Here is a 17,591-nt window from a genome sequence, read left to right on the forward strand (position 1 = left end):
TCTAGTTCATATGCATTACCCTAGGATGTCCTCCTGTGGCTGGTTATTGTCATGTCAGTGATTTTCTGGAAGTTGTTTCCTTTCTTCATTACATAATACCAGCAATATGTTGCCTTCGTGACTCTGAAGCAAGGTTATTTCCTCAAAATTGCATTGGTTTGTCTTCTAAATTATAATTTTATTATTAAAGGACTCCTTGAAAATAGCTGCAGGTAACCTGGGTAAGCAGCATCCTGGTTCTGTGAAAATTTGGAATGTATTCTTGCAGTATTGACAAGGCAGATAAAACGTGTAATGTGGACCATGTTTTTTGTAGTGCTTCAGACATAAATCAGCATGCAGTTTTTGAGATGTTTTTCAGATAAAGTGCGAAAAGAAACCAGATGCTACTTTGCCATGAAGTTGGGCAGGGCAGGCAACCTAGAATCTGTTAGACAGGCTTGGAATACCTACTTACGTTCTCCTTTTGCTTGTTCTTTATGTGTTATTAATTTTAAAGGAAACCTTCCTAAAAATAGGCTGTGATAGAACTCACAAAGATGTTACTATGGCTAATCTGTCAATATTGCTATTTTATTCTCCCAACTTTAAACCCGGAAAAAACCTTGCAAGGCAGGAACGGCCAAATGGCAGCCCAGAGGCATATGTATATCCTTGCATACGAGGAATGAAATAGTTCAGTGGGAATTACATGTTCACACACCCTCCCATGTTCTTGTTTAATTTCATGTCATGATAGAGATGTTTGTGTCCCTCGAATTATTCATTTCGTGGCTAGCTTCCAGAAGACCGCAAGGTTTAGATAGTTGTGTCTGGTGCAATAATTAAGATTGCTCTTAGCTGTTATTAGATTGTGAAGACTTCTTTTCATACATTTTGCAAATGTCCATTATACTGAATAGGCTTGTACATTATGTTGTTTCCTCATACATTATGAGTCTTTATTTTGATTGACAGTCTAATTTAGCCTGTCCTGGAAAGCTGACGTGCAAGCTTGCAAGCACAGAGACTCTTCCTTACTCAGTGTAGTGAAATCCTAAGTAATACTGTGTTGAATAGAATACCAGTTTTCCTTCTGTTTCCTCCAAAATCTTGATGGCTTTTATATTGGTTTCCTGCTTTCGTAGTATGTTACTCAGTTCCTCCAGTGCATGTGACTTGAGCTGTACAGGCTGCAAAGTCCAAACTAATGCCCTGGAACTCTCTAAATGCAGCAATTGCATTTCGATTTTTATGATAATCTGGAAGGATCTACTAATCTCCAGCTTGTTTATTAGGTGTGAATATCTGTGTGTATATGTCTTTCTCCTCTTCAGTTGGAAACATCTTTTTCTTGTTGTATTTTTACAACTTATTATTCATAACTAATTGCCAATAATTTTGTTTAAAAAATTTAAAAACTAATGAGAAATAAACCATCACTTTTAGATAAAACTTCCATAATCTATGCCCAGAATAATTATGCTGGCCCAATTAGCTGTGTATGTTGATGGTAATTCCTTGTTTTCTGGCTAATGATACCTTTAAAGCTTCTAACTGCCAGAGATTATAACTTACTTTTACAGTTCTCTGCACTCAGATATTTAAGTAGCCTCTTGGTTTGCAGAAGTTTTCTTTTTCAGCAGTTCAAAATATTCAGGGAATATATGTGTTGATTTTAAATTCCATTGCAGTCAACAGGGCACATTAATTCCAGTCATTTAATGCTTTTCATCTCTTTTTTTTTTTTTTCCGTAAGCGTTACTGAAGAAAGATAAAAGAAGATAGAAAATTATCCTTTGTTCTATTATTTTCATTGCAAACAAAGGAAGTCATAAAATAGTCTGACGTTTTTCATTCCTCATTTCCATTGAAAATCAGGACAGGAAATGCTCAGAAAGTCATGCAAAAATTATTTTTGTGGTTCAGATGAATTGTTAGCAATTCAATGTGTCAAGTCATCATCTTGCTATGAAACAAAAGAACATAGAAATTATTGAGCTGTACTGGGTCTGTCATATATCCATCTTGCAACGGCACGTACAGGTATTTCAGAGAAAGTTTCATGAGTTTCTGGAAGAAAATGCTTACCAAATTTTAAGAGAAGGTGATTTAGAACTTGAAGGAGGAGATTTTATGCCCTTACCCTCTTTTTCTTAAAATAAACAACCAAAAAACCTACCTCATGAATTTTCAGTAGTTGTTTTTTATTTATCTGTTTGCCAGGATGTACCATCCAGCCTTTTAGGCTCTTCAGTTAAAAATTCTGCTGTATCTTATCTCCTCTGAATATGTTTGACTTCTGCAGTATCTCTTTTTTTTAAGTACAACACTGCACACAGTCTTCTAGGTAAAGGTAAAGAATTTATATTTTGACATGTTTTATTTTCCTTTTTCTTTCTTGTCCCTCTGAATGATGAAAAGGTTGGTATTAAGAACATAAAGCTATTATATTGGGGAATTGATTGATTATTCATGGTGACTGGAATTGATTATTTGTGTTTTTGGTTTAACTTTTGTCTGCATAGTGTATAAAAAGAGAACAGTCCATCTAGCGTGCATATTAGTTATTCTTTCTTCCAGAACAAGTTTACTGATTTCCAGATGGAGGAACTGCTTGAATTTGAGACCCATGTCATAGGACATGTTTCACTAATTATCTAGTGGGCTTTAAGGTCTGTAATCCCTAGGGAAGAAGAGTTTCTATTTAGCCATGTTTCTCTCCCACCAAATTTTATCCCAAATCTCTCCCTGAGCACTGGAGTATATTTACTCCTTACTCAGATGCTCTTGCATGTTTGTGTTACTGTGGTCGGCTCTCTCTGTCTGCCTGTAGTGGATATAGGGCTGGGGAAAGAGACTTATTTTGAAACCCAGGACTTTGTCAGTATTATCTGTAGGTTCTTTGTGCTCTTAAATATAGTTTATTTTCTGTTTCTGCCTACGTCTTTATTACCGTTGACAGTGTCCATCATGAACCTCGGTTATTGTTATAAAAGAGTAGAAGTAGCCTGAAACAAAGTGACTTCATTCGTTGCATATCAGTAACAGAATTATCTGACTACCGAAGTGGAAAACAACGACTTAGTTATTCAAGGCTAATGTTAAAAATCTGCTTGATATTTTGATTTTTGTGAAAGTACTGTATTAATTGGATGATGGAAGCTAATTTGATTTTAAGTCGGTCTCCCTAGCCATTCTGCTGAAAAAAGCAGTTATTCTAGCATCTTCATCATCAGAGTGCATACAATTACATACTGCCTTATGGTAAAGAAGTCATCTTAGAGTTTAATCTTTGTTCTTATTCCCCTGCACGTATAGGTAACTTCCATTAACTTGAAGTTACTTCTATCATGATTACCGGACAAATTCTTTATGCATACAACGTGACAACAAACAGAAACGTTTAAAATTTGCTTTTAGTCCTTGCTCCATGTTCTAAATAACGTTCATGGTAAGAATATCTTATGAAACAGTGGGGTTAGAAAGCAACTTGGACAATTTTGAGAAGTGGAAAAACAAAGTATGTTCTGCCAGATGTTGAATAAGGAATATTGAAATATAATCTAATAATTTATTTCAAGAGTTAGTATTTTTATTATTTTTTTCCCCAGTATAATGCAGTTGGTTTTATTCGTTTAAAAATCCCCTTCCTTCCTAAAAATAGAATTAAAAAAAAAAATTATTATTAAATTGACAGTTGGGGCTTTCTTACAACAGCCTTGTATCATTTGTACACTGCTTGAGAAGTTAAGCAGAAGTGTTGGTGTTGGCATACAATTATGAGGAGGAAGTAAGCTATTGTTAATCTGTGCAGGACAAGACACAAATCTGCCGCTGTTCTAACGCAGTAAGTCAATGCTGAGGCGAAAAGAAAACACTGTCTTTGCAACAAAAAATGTTTAATCAAATCCAAACTGTTATTTTCGGTTTTTTTCTATAAGTAGAAAGTTATTCTTCCTGTTTAAAAGAAAGTAATGATCATAAAGAACACGGAAAGGTAGTTAAGACCAATATTTTTCTGTAACTGTCTTTCAGCTTCATTGAGTATGAACTATACACTTGCTTCTCGTATTGTTAACAGTCTTACTCTGCATGTATAGCACTATAAGAATACATGACTTCATAAACCCAGTTCTTTTCTCTGATTCTTTTTTTTTTTTTTTTTTTTTTGACCTAATGTTGTATTTGACAATCTCAGTCAGAGGTCAGGGCATTGTAGCAAAAAAGAGATTAAATAAGTGTCGGTTTTAACTTAAATGACTACAGTAGGTATCATTTTAAGAATATAAATGGCCCTGGTGTAGTAAATGCTTTCTTGCAGTATGTTCTCTAGCTATAAGAAGCTATATGGAAAAGACATTATAGCATCTTGCGCTCTCTTCATTTTTTAATAAAAAAGACATTATTGAATAACGTTGTGGCAGTAAGCTCTGCAGGGTCTAATTTCTAGCAAGTTCTGTTTTAAAGTATAAAATATTAGCAATATCCTTTTAAAATAAAAAATGAGTAGACAACTTATTTTTTTCTTCTTGTCATAGCTTGCGTTTCTTCAAAACTGGTAGTGTTGCAAATGGGAAATTTGATTCCAGTCCCCTTTTGAAGTTCAGTATGAGATTCACCGCTAGCTTTCCAAACTCATTTCCTATTATTTTCAGGTATCAGTGATAATTCTGAGAGGGCCTGCTGCCCAGCTTTGCTTGAATTGAAGCCACACGGTAGATCAGAAGATAAAGGCACTGGGAAGCTTTAAGTGTAACATTCAGCTCAATGGGTGTACGCTAGCTTAAATGAGAAGAGATTATTTATAAAGCATTCTGTAATGGTGTTCTCAAGAGATTAGTTCTCTTATAATACATTGCAAATTCTTTTGAATATATGATAGTGTAGCATCTGTCAAATGCGTGCTCTGTCCTTCACAAATTATAGAGTTGATTGTATAGCATATGCATTAATAAATTAAAATGACAAAATTTACCTGCTTCATGAACAGTTCCCTTTGTATCTTCTCAAGAGTAGTATAATGAACATGAGTCTATATAGCATGAATTGCTAAGTTTTTAGGAACAGTTTCAGAAGTATAGTTCTCAAACTGCAATTAAATCTAATAGTATTAATATATAAATATAATTAATGATCTCTTTTTGGTCTGTTATGTTAGATATATACTGATGCTCCTATACATTGTTATTAATTGCTGTAATAAGAAAAAGAGAAGAGCCTTTTAAGTCTGTTTTAGGAGATACATACGCAAAATACTAGTGGCATAACAAATTATATTTTTCTTTTGTGCCATTACTGGCTACTCTGGCTCGTTGATCAAGACTGTTTATGTATAAATGTGCTTCTGATTTTGTTTTCTGCTAGGAATACAGTTCCCTCAGCTCTGCCAGGAAGTATCACCTAACAAGTATCTACAGTCATCATTTTACTGTTGACTTGGTTCATGAGGTGTTAGTGCCTTACTTTGTCAATAAGACAGTCTTCCCAGGTAAAATCACAGCTCAGAGATCAGGAGATATCAAACTCTTCCACAAATAGCCCTGAATATTTTGATACTGAAGCATCACAGAGAAAGGAGCGCTTCTCTGGTGTCTAAGCCTCCTCTGAAGGAGTTCATATGTCTGGAAGAAGTAGTACCACAAAATGGTTCTTGATATGCATATGTTTACTAACATGCTGGAAAAAGTTTGAAAATCAGTTTGTGTTTGGGAACATCTGTTTTAACATGGCACTTCTATACCTACACTCACCACTTATTCTTAGGAGGGTTTATGTATTTTGTGTGCGTTTGTGTGTGTGTGAGATGAATTTCAGAATGAGGATATCATTTGTTGTTGGGAGGATTTACTTCCAAGGTAGCAGAAGCATCTGCTTTGAGTATGCTTGTTTACATTACAGAAAATATGCATTGCTGTAGGAAGTAAGGCCAGAACGCTGCAGTTGAAACAAATAACTTATTCTTAATAAACTCTAGTCATGGTTTAATGTAATATTTGTCTTGAGGAAAATGTGGATTCTTGTTCAGATGCTTTACTGAGTTTTCATTATCAACCTGTAGGTGCGAAACACAGTAAATATGCTGAATAGTCTTTTCCTTCTGTGTTTCTATAGGAAAGTGTTTTTTGTATGTATGGTTGCATGTTTACCATTCACTGTACCAATCTGGTGATTATCCATCTCCTCTACTAATAACTGTTACAGGCTTCAGAGAGATTCCTCTTTTCCTCATTAAAAAAAGAAAAACCAAGAGCTAAAATATTCCCTAATTCATTTTTTTAAACTTTATACTCCTGTTTTCATCCTTGACACAGCTTTCTAACCAGTACATAATAGATTAAGCTCTCACTGGGCTGGTGGAGAGCCAGTTATTACAAGCATATTTTTTATTCTGCTAAAGCCCAGATATGGTGTGATAGATATAATGTTAAAAAAAAAAAAGGGTTATGAGCACACGCATAAATTATTGGTGCGGAAAATGCTATTTTGGTAATTTTGTTTGCATTTTCTCAGTTTCGAGATTCTTCGTTTCTGTGATGTTATAACTTTGAAACTAAAATAACTGGCACATCTTATGAAGAGGCACACCTTAAGAGATGCACCTGAGAATGGTGCTATTTTGGCAGCAGTTTGCCAAGCAGCCAGCAGTAGGTCATTCTGTAGTTTTTAAAGTTGTATCCTTCTATATTTATAAATATGTTCACATTTGTTTTTTTTCCTTTCACTGACTATGCCCTATAGTTTCTACTACCCAAGTAATGACGCGATTCAATAGAAAAAGCTCTTTATCTTATAAAGATTCTGGTTTTTGCTAGTTTTCTTTTTTAGCCGGTTATTCTGCTAACCAGACCCCAAGATTACTGCAACCTTTAAAATGGACCCAATTATTCTAGAAAAAGTAAAACCCAATATAAACCACTAATGGATATATTTTAAGTATTTTTCATATTTCAAATACAAAATAAGCGTGTAGTTGATAGTTACTCCTTAGATTTTACTGTAAAATCAGCACATAATTTCCTTGTGCTTTGTCCTTACTTTCACCTGTGGCAGATGGTAGCAACTGTGCAGAACCACATGGAGAAGTTCATATAGCACCTGTCCACAGTCCATTTGGCTTTAAAACCAGTGTATGAGTTTTATATCCAGAATTAAATGAAATGTGTTAGTGCATGCCTCAGGTATACTAACTAAGGTTTGTAAGTCAGTACCTCTGCCTTTATCAATAGAAAAGTCTCCAGTGTTGGTAAACTGTGGAGTTGCAAGGCAACGTCATGGTTGTTACCTCTGCATCTTCATTTCTTGCAACTGTTGTGTTACCTTAATCTTGAGGAACCTTGTTCAAGGTTTTTGGTGTGTGGTGTTTTTTTTTTTTAATTTTTCTAAGGTTTCTTTTGCGCCCCTTCATATATTCGCTGCGTAGATCTTAAAACAAAAACAAAAAACCCCCACTTTTTTAATAAACATTGATGTTATTTCCCGAAGAGGAAACTGACTAATTAACTTTTTTCTTCAGATGGGTTGAGTGTGGAAGATTGCTTTAAGAAAGGCATTAACAGCTCTCCCAGCTTTAGCCAACATGTATTTGCTGCAGGGTATCCAGGGTATGTCTCTTTTCTTTTTTTATTTTATTTTATTTTATTTTATTTATTTTTATTATCCTTCACCTCCTCCACAGGCTGGAATAAACCATAGTTAAAGATTTCAACTCACAGGAACAGTAGCCAAAACAGTTTTAAAACATGGAAATAAAGATTTCTAAAGACTATTTCTTCTTCTTCTTCTTCAAAATACACACAACCTTAAAAATTCCTATCCAAAAAAAGCAAGCTATAAACAAGACAGTGCTGTATTATCTTCTTCTACTTCCAACCTGATTTTGTTGTCTTTTTTAAAAAAAAAAAAAAAAAGGAAATAAATAACCAGAGTACTATGATAATCGTCTTAATGTAGAAGAAGATTGTAAGTGACAGTATAATTTACTACTAATTTAATAGTGCTTTACCATGAGTGGAGGTTTGACTTACTGGGAAAAAGTACCAGGCTCCTTACATAAAACAGTTTACGTGGTCATTGCGTCTACTGAAAAGGGACCAAGTTTTTTAATAAATATAATTTCTCAGTAACTTGATCTTTTGGTTTACTTAGCTTTGTCTAAGTTAATGACATAAAAGTACTAGATATTAAAATTGTAGACTCTGAACTAACAAAAGAGTTGTCCAACTTTTGTTCCTGCCACCTTAGACAGATGAATCCAAAATTACCACACAATAACAGAGACTTGTAAAGTGTTGCTGGTTTTAATTCCAATGTAAGAGGTGGCTGCATGTTGATATTTGCAAATGTTCCAGTATTTGATTGTACCTACTCTGACAAAACCAGTTTTTATTCAGCAAGAGTGTATGGTAATAAACCGACTTCAGAAATTTTGCTATGAAAGTCTTCAGGTTTTGGTGAGATTTTCATGGCCTTCTGATGAAAAACTTCTGTGCTCTGAAAGCTCAAGAGTAGCTGTGCTGTTGCTTAAATAAAAAGTAATGTTAAAAAAGCTTATGCAATCTGTAATAAACTATATTAGTGGATTCCTTGGAGATCACTATTAGTTAATGCAGTAAATATGCAGTTGGTAGATTTGTCAGTGTAATGGATATGAGTTGCTGGGAAAACAACTGTTGGAGGGGCCTACTTTTCTCTGTAAGATTAATTGTAAAGTACGTTTCCGAAGCTATATGACTTTCATCAATTTTGACTGGAAGTTTTATGGTAGAGCTTTGTTTTGACAATTCAGAAGTATATTGTATTAGTCTCATCTGTGCTCATGCAGTCTGGTTTTTAATTTAATTTTCCTGTTCTTGTCTTCAGTAAGTACAACTGAAAAAGAACAAAATCAATTAAAGGGTGACGAAGTTCTGGGTATACTGGAGGTGGTTCTGTTTAGTTTTAAAGAAGTAAATCAGCAGCTAAGATATTTGTCTTCACAGCATATATAAATTTAAAAGATACAACTTACACAGAAATAAAAGATGCTGCCTCACTTTGTGTAATGACGTTTCTCTCCTCTGTTTTATCTATGCAAGAATAACTGCTTGGCTGAATTCATTCCTCCTAGATTCAGTGGATGATCTCCCTTGCAGCTGCTGTGTCTTGCTTTGTAGTCCTATATAGTTTATCTCCCCTTAGTTTTGTCTGCTGTTAAATGTTATCCCTCAGGGCAGCAGACTAGCTCCAGCTCATCCCTGCCATTGCATCACATCCTTCAGGTTCCCGGATCAGTTTGGAAAACTTTTACCTGCAAGAGACTGGCTGAATTTTACTACAGTAAATAGCTTAGTTCTGACTGAAATAAATTAGGGATAATATTTTTAATCTTATCTTTGAATGCTTGTATATTTTGTGTGTGTTTTGTTGTTTCTGTGGAATGTTAACCTGTATCTTCTTTAACCTGGGAATGATTGCGGTGGGATAGTTAAAAGGGCAAGCCAGATCTTGTCAACTTGACTGACTCTCTGGTTTAGTGACAACAGGGAAATAGAAGAGCACTTAGAGTAGAAAACTAGTGAAATGAGCAGCCTGACTGCACAGGGAAATTTGGGATTCTTAGTGGACATCTTGTGCATGGGAGTAGGAATTTTTTTCTTCACTATGAGACCAGCCTGGAAACTAAGCTAGTAATTGTACTGGAGTTATTAGTGGATTACAGAGGATGAGGGAAGACATGCAGCGTGAAGTTGCCTAGATCCCTGAAGGTAAGGGTGGAAGATTCCATCTGATAGAGAAGTGCTGAGGTTGGGAGTGTGGGCAGTAGCAATTAGGGAGGTGAGACAGCTGATTTTTTCTGGTGGTGGTGATTGTCGTTACTGTTGTTTTTTTAACAGCTTTGTGCTCTGGAGAAAGTAGGGTTCAGTTTTCGAGCAATGATTGTTCATTACAAATTGTTGCTTTCTTACTCCACAGTAAATGTGACGTATGATATGTTCATATGCATACCTTGCAGGTGATCACAATGTTAATATTCTGGGAAATGCAGTGAATTGCATAACCATGTCTGAGCACAGACTTAGGCCTGGGCTGTCAATCAATTACAATTGAGCCTTCATCCTAGCCAGAGACTGTGGAAATTCTGTGGTGGATTTGTGGTATGAAACTAAGCAAGCAAAAATCACCAGCAACAGTATCGGCACGAAAGACTGTAGAGAAAGAAAATCTTCCCTGTGGGGTATTGCTGGGAAACCAACACAAAGTAAAAGATTAGATGGCAAAAGCTATATTATAAAAGCATCATGCCACTTGTATGTCATATTGTAAGCCTTTGTCTTACTGCTTTTAACCAACTAGAAGAAAATGACCTGAAGCCCTATGTCTGAAAAGGCCTAGAATGAAATACTTTTAAAATTGTCTTGATTGTCTAGCTTGTAACATATCTTTAAATCTTACAGAGCAGCTGCTGTTACTATTTCACTCAGTTACTAAATTGTCTATATTTTTCCATCTGTTTATCTACCATTTATATAGTATTATATCCTTTTGGCTAAAACATATGTATGTAAAGAAAAGAACAAGCTAAAACAGCCCTGCATGATTTCAGTCGGAAACCAAAAGCTGTCATTAAGATGTTCCAATAGGAACATCTGAACTTCTGTTCAGTCATCTATAAAAGATAGGATGACAGGTCCAATGAACTATAACAAATATAAATGGAAAATTGAAAACTTAAACCTACTGGAAGAGTGGATGAATCTAAGATGATATAAAATAATTATTAGTAAGATACAGACATTGGTAAACTACCACTCTGCAAGGATTAGGTGATATTTCCCATTTCCGATGTACTCTGTGCGTCTGATGAATACTCTAGATGGTTGCATAGGAGTCTAGTTGTAAAGAGATCAAAAATATAAACATTAGAATAAACACAGCACAATTTAGGAGAGCACATGCGTTGGCAGAGACTTCTATTTCTAGAGAAGAAGCAGAGCATGTCATTCAAACTGCATGAGCAGTTCATCACTTCAAATTCTGCTTCTTTTTTCTTTTCCAAGCGCTGTTTTCGGTGTTTGCCTAGCATGGTAAGGACGTTTGTGCTATCCTCTGCATGTGCCAGAGTTCTCAGGGCTTAGGGCTTAGTGTGGTTTCCTGAGGAACTGTGAGTTTTACTGTTTATGTCAGTAAACTTTGAACCATTGTGGTCCTTCATGGCGTCTGTGAGCACCTTCCATACTTTGCATTGATAATAATTACCATGTTGCTGTTGCGCCTCGTGATGCTGAGCAGATGAGATGATTCAGTAGTTCTGTGAAGAGTGTATATTGGGAGATCTTCTGAGTTACGTGTATGTGCTACAACATAAATAGTCATTTTTGACATTAGATTGAAACAGTTTGTGTGCTGGGTTTTCTATAATTACACTAACAGTATCATATTTATTTGTTACTTTTCCTCCAGAAAGACTTTTGAATTCTTTTTTTTGTTCAAAAAAAGAACTGTTTGGCCTGCAGAAATTATTTGTCACCCCTTTTTATATGCGCCATATTTTATAATTACTATCACCAACATAAATTGAGTTTTAAAACTTCTGGGTTAACCTGAAAGGGAGTTCAGAATTAGATCTGATATATGTAGCATGGTTGCTTAATAAACTATGAAAAAGTTGGATCTTTTGGATGAGATTCTTTGACCAAAGCAGAAAACTACATTAATTAGTTGTAAGCTGTCATTAGTGAAAAGGGTTGAGGATTGTCAAGATGGTGCTATGTGAGGGAGGCCTCTTAACTTGCATTAATTGTGAGCTTAAGTAAAATGAGTATTTAAAACTTAAATTTTCTGTTAAAAAGGGGATATAAATATAACTACCATGTCTTTGACCTTCAGAAGGCTTTGAATTATTCATGTTTGCATTTTGTTTTACTGCTTTTGATGATATACATGTCATTACTCTATCTGTAGCCCTGGGTGTGTGGTCCTATGTTGGTAAAGGTCTCTATTAAGGAGGATAAATGTTACTTAATTGGCTACATGAAATAAATACCCTCCTTTTTTATTCCAGAAATACACCTGCACGAAAGCTGTCCACAGTACAGTCATTCAAACACTTTCACTAAATCAGTATCGAAGTGCAGCTTCATTCTACGTTATTTCTGATGCTATTCCTTTCTCCAGTGCATTTTCTTTATTTATTCCTGTGGTGCTGGTGTACATTATTTGAAGTTACTACGGCAACCTGTCACCATCTGCTATAATAAAGTATGCTGGGATTTAGTTGCTAGGTGCTGAAGTTTGTCATCTTACTCATATGACTCTAATATTTTTAAGATGATTCTTTTACTGTAAGAGTTGCATCCACGGCTAGTATGCTCTTTAATAATAATAGGGCAGATAATTTTCTGCTTGCCCTTTCCACCTTGACCTCAGAACGCCCCATTTGTTTTTCTGAATGCACCTGTGATTCCTCCTGATGTGCTTGTATATACACAACCGAAATAGTCTCGTTTTTTAGCAAAGTTAACACTAAAGCCAGCCAGCATTATAGGTCAGTGAAATATGATATTAACCATGGGGTTTTTTTTAGTGGATAGGGAGTTTGGTTCCTGAGAGAAGAGATTTCTTCCTTTATGTCTCATTATCCTATTTATTCTGTATTCCTGCTAGTGATAAAAGGGCAGTGTTTATACCATCTATTTTCTTATTTCTTCACCTATTTTTTGGAGGTTGTCAGCCAGTTGGTGACTTCTAAAATTAGAATTCAGCACTGTTTCTGTTCAGGAAGTCTTTTAAATTTAAATGAAAACAAATATTTAGAAACTTAAAAATAGGTACACGTTATTGCTTCTCCTCAAAATAGAGCAGTGTATTCCAAACAGAGATTTTTCTGTTAATGTTTCTGTTAATATTCCTTTATCAGTCAAGTGTTTATTTGGATAATGTCTTTTCTTTTTTCTTTTTCTTTTTTCTTTTTTTTTAAACACATTTGACCTACTTCCAATCAAGCATCTCTGCTGTGATACATTAGATAAATCCTAACAAGCCTAAGCACAGCTGAAATGACTTGTCAGGGTTTTACCTGCTGCAGCCTTTTTTTAATGTTCAATCCTTACATAAAGTGCTTGATTTTTAAAAACAAAAAAAAGTTTAGAATCATAAGCAGTGAACTATTGTGTTTGTAGGTGGTGCTTGATTCTGAATTTCTTCTGTCCATCTAGTGCAGTCAAAGTCTAACAGATGGTTCTTGTGCCGAACTTGCTTTATTTTCAAGCAGTTGATATTCTTTGCACATTCTAGCAGGAGGTACTTAAATAGCATAGGAGACTTTAAATGAAAACCTGCTGATTTGCAGATTTCTCACTGGTCTCTCTAGTCCTTACGGTTAAGTTCTAGCAGTGAGAATGGTGGTGCTGAGAGTGCCTGAGTACTTGGGTAACTTAAAAAGGAGTTAATTTCTAATAGCTGAGATTGCTGACAAGAAAATGACGAAAGATCAAACAGTATTGGTGTATTTTCCTGCTTTACAGTTACATGGAAATGGTGGAGGAAGTTTTTGTAGTAAACTAGCTTTACTGTCACAGTCTTTTTTTTATTTATCAGTTGCACTGATGTGAATATGACAGGTTTGGTGTGAGGCACTGGCTAACAAAATGTAATCTCTATTTGTGGATCTGTCTTCAGTGATTAAAACCTATCATATGTTAATTTTAAAATGACCATACACAGTTACTAAGAATAGACATTCATGCTGTATCATAATCAGAGATGTAGCTAGATACGTTTTAGGAGTTGGTTTCAACAAATAAATTAACATTCTTAAAGTCTTTATGCCTGTAAGCAATGCAATACATCTATCCTAGGCTTGTGAAGAAATCCTACTTGTTTCGAGAAGTGATTATTTAAAATAAGCGTAAGGAGACATTCTGCAGCATCTGTTTAAACTACTAAAAATGCAAACTGTCTTTTTTTCCTGTACAATATCCTGTAACTTCTGTCAGTAATTTTTTTTCAAAATTAAAATCAGGGCCTCAGAACAAAAAACATCATGATTTCACTACTGAATCCTTTGCAGTTCATTATTGCTAACAGCTATGGATTAAACATCACAAACAAGACTTGTCTGAGCCATACCTGTAAAAGTAAACTCTTATAGCAGGAAAATCAGCATTTCCTTTTAGAACAGCATCAGTACCCGAGAACACACGATATCTTACCTGAAAGCTTTGGGTTTACCTGCAGAAAATATATCTTCTTAGTCTTACGAAGTAGGCAAGCCTCTCACTAGCACTAATGTTACTCCAAAAGAAGGTATAATAAGTCCTTTATAGCGTAATTGTCACTGTTTGTATGCAAGAAGTGTACTGGATCTGTTCACGTAGGGAAAAAAAAAAAAGGGCACTACATACTGAACAGCAGCTACCGTATGTAAGTAAAAGACCTCTAGTGGCCATAACCTGAAGTTAAAGAAAGCTTGCTTTCTCTAAGAGATAGACAAAATGGTTGGGTAAAACAAACTGCAATTGATACTTGAGTAACGTGTGTCCTTGTTGCTTTTGTGATGTAACAGAAGCGTAAAGTGAATCCGTGTGAAAGGGAGCATCTGATCTCTGAAGTCCAGGACAAGATGAAATTCACTTCTGGTTAGAGGGACTGGGGAGTCACTTGAATCAATTCTCAACCAATAAAGTAAAAAGTTCCAAGTAAATCTGGAAAAATATTTTGTATGCTGGTGTCCTTCATATTCGCTTACTTTAAGAAAATCAAAGCATTTAAAGCAAGTTCACTTAAGGGTAATTAAAACTTATAAAATAAATATCAAAGTAAAATGCCTCAGTAGGAGGATTCTTTCTTGTATTTTTGAGGGAAAATTCCAACCATTAAGCTTACTGTTCTAGTCTGAGAGATAAGAAATGTCTTTGTCACACTGAGTAAATTGCAGTGAAAACCTAGGATTATCAACTACTTTATATCTTGCAACACTTCTGCTTTAGGAATTAAAAAAAAAAATAGAATTCTTCCTTTTGAGGAAGTTTGAGAAAATACAAAAAACCACCTCCTTCCTGGAGTAGCTTTTGTATTGTCCTTTTTGAGTTCTTACTACATTTCTTCCATCAGGGCTGGCAAAAATGTGCCATTTATATATATATAGGGGTGTGTGTGTGTAAACATAAAAGGATTTATTAGATGCTTAGCATAAAAGGATTTATTAGATGCTTAGAATAGTTCACCGTTGGAAAGAATGCAGTCTCATGTCTAAAGTAATGTAGACGTGCGTTAACTTTCTGTTGATATCTTTCTGATTTTCTTTTAGAGTCATTTTGTGGCATGCATGACAGCGATCTTAAACCAGATGAACAACCAACATTACTCGGTATATATTGAAACTTTTCAGACAAGTTCAGAGCTAGTGGTGAGTACAAAAATAATCATGGAGTTGATAAATACATAATTCTATTTCTAAGTTTTTTATTAGCTGTGAAAAATGAGCAACGTTGTTTTGGGTTGTCTTGCCTGATTCTTTCTAGCATGAAGTCTGTTTCTGTATGTTTTCTGTCTCTGGGTCTTTGTATTGCCTCCCTCTTCTGGTAGTGTGCTTGGATAATACTGCGGTCAGAAATTTGGAAAGACATAAATGTCACTTTTGTTGATTCCAGTACTGAAGTGGATAATTTAATAATCGGGAATAAGTAGTAAGACCTTTGTGTTATATTGTTTTGAAAAAAACTCAACCAATCAACCCTTCCTTCCTCATTTTGCACAGGTCATCCACTTCCACTTTTCATTTTCAATACTGAGTCTACTTCTGACCAGGATAATGTTGTATGCTGAATGCAGTGAATCCCTTTTTCTCACGGTGCATCTTTTTATGGCAGTTATTCCTACAGTAAATGAATGATACCTAAGGAACGTCCTCATTTATACCGGGGTCACTCTCTTCTAGACAGTTTTAGTAGACTTTTTTCTGTCCCTCTGTTTATATTCCTGGCACAACTCTGAATTAAGTCTGGGTATTGGCAAAGGCTGTAATTACACTATCTAAAGTTTCTCCATGGAGGTAGTGTTTTCAGTTGGCAGTATTCGTCCCTTTCACGTGCTTTGGTATAGTCAGAATTGTCCCATAACTGAAATGCTAACAGATCAAATCTTGGATAGCTTTTGCAGTTCTTCAGGTGCTTTAGGTTACTTGGTAACATAAGAGTAATTTAATGTACTTCAGCTTCCAAGCAGTTTGGGTATTGGTCCTAGATTATATCTAGCAATTTGAATGAAAACTATCAATTTCAGTAATCCTTAATCTACTTGAGCAATCCCGCACAGCAAATTGTAAAGAGAAGACATCAATATATTTAATGCTTTTAGCTTTTTTTAAAGACATTGATTTGTTGTCTTTTTGTTTTTGTAAGTACTGTAAGTATACATCTGTGAAGATGATAAATATTTGTTTTCCAATAAAGCTGTTGAAACTTATTGTTCATTGGGTTTCCTTTAAGTAATTTGACAAGGAAGAAAGAGTACAGAGCTGCTCTCTGTGGAAGCAGAGGAAGGAAGGAAGGAAGGAAGGAAGGAAGAGTGCAGAGAGCTGCTTGTGAGGTTTCGGTAATAGATGGTGACATTTCAGCTTGCTAGCCTCACAGAGTTTTGTGGCCTTGTCCAGAAATTCAAGGGTAAAACTGTATATTTGCAATAGATATGAAATAGACTGGCTGTTTTGTTTGAAGGTTTTTGTCTGTCTACAATTTTTAATTTAGAATACTAAATTTAGATTAAATGGACTAACTAAAAATGTTTTTTGAATCTCTTCATTCCCTGTGTATTGAGAGACTGTTCTGCTAAATAATAATTAATTCAGCAGGTTTACTCCAAATTACTGCAACTTTTTCTTTCCATTCATTTATGAATTGACTTTTCTTAGCAGGTCAATGTAATAATGACTTTTAGTTTTCATTTTGAATCTGTGACTGCTGTCTTACAAGAGTCTTGGGGTTACTAATATCAATGGGAATTCTTACACTGGTTTCACAGAGAACAGAATGAAGCCCTACCTCTTTGTTGCTTAATCACAGGAGGAGCACCTGAAGTCTTTGTTTTACACAGTCACGTATCATTGTATTTTCTTGTTTTAGGACTTCTTGATGGAAACATTCATAATGTTTAAAGATCTCATTGGAAAGAATGTTTACCCTTCCGACTGGATGGCAATGAGCATGGTGCAGAACAGGTAAAACCGGGCTGGAGGATCACTGTTCTTGTTCTATGTGCTAGTGAAAAATATACATATTATTGCATGTCTTAATGAGTAGAGTTTTACCATTTCACCTAAGATCAGTATAGCATGTCAGTGAATGACAAGAAGGCTTTACATCATCTGAAACAATTTACTGACAGTCCACTAGATAACAGCTGCCTATGCTGTGAGTCTATTTATAATAGAAAGGAAAACATGCATTTAACATAATAAAGTGAACATAGATCGTTGGTCTCCATGCTGAGTCAGCAGAGGCCAAACTGTAAAAACTCTGTTTAAATCTTAAATGTACAATTTCTGCATAGGATTAGAATGTCCTCAGTAATACATCAGCATATATAATTCATTGTCTTCATGGCTGTATGGGGAGATTTACGGTGTCTGCGTA

At 35.2% G+C, this 17,591-nt stretch overlaps 2 protein-coding genes across 6 annotated transcripts in view; one reads left to right on the plus strand and one right to left on the minus strand.

Annotated features, from left to right (window-relative positions):
• Window positions 1–14,367, minus strand: part of INSYN2B (inhibitory synaptic factor family member 2B) — a 50,809-nt gene extending 36,442 nt beyond the window's left edge. For all 4 annotated transcript variants that reach the window (XM_009690247.2, XM_068959215.1, XM_009690251.2 and 1 more), the window contains exon 1: window positions 14,172–14,367. The gene's annotated coding sequence lies outside the window, so the exon portion shown is untranslated. The remainder of the gene's footprint in view (window positions 1–14,171) is intronic.
• DOCK2 (dedicator of cytokinesis 2) overlaps window positions 1–17,591 on the plus strand; it is a 224,275-nt gene that overhangs the window by 126,575 nt on the left and 80,109 nt on the right. For both annotated transcript variants that reach the window (XM_068959212.1, XM_068959214.1), the window contains 2 exons: window positions 15,269–15,367; window positions 17,082–17,176. In XM_068959212.1, coding sequence (XP_068815313.1) covers window positions 15,269–15,367; window positions 17,082–17,176 — 194 coding nt within the window. The remainder of the gene's footprint in view (window positions 1–15,268; window positions 15,368–17,081; window positions 17,177–17,591) is intronic.

The sequence above is a fragment of the Struthio camelus genome, chromosome 13 (genome assembly GCF_040807025.1).
Source record: "Struthio camelus isolate bStrCam1 chromosome 13, bStrCam1.hap1, whole genome shotgun sequence".
Classification (NCBI taxonomy): Eukaryota; Metazoa; Chordata; class Aves; order Struthioniformes; family Struthionidae; genus Struthio; species Struthio camelus.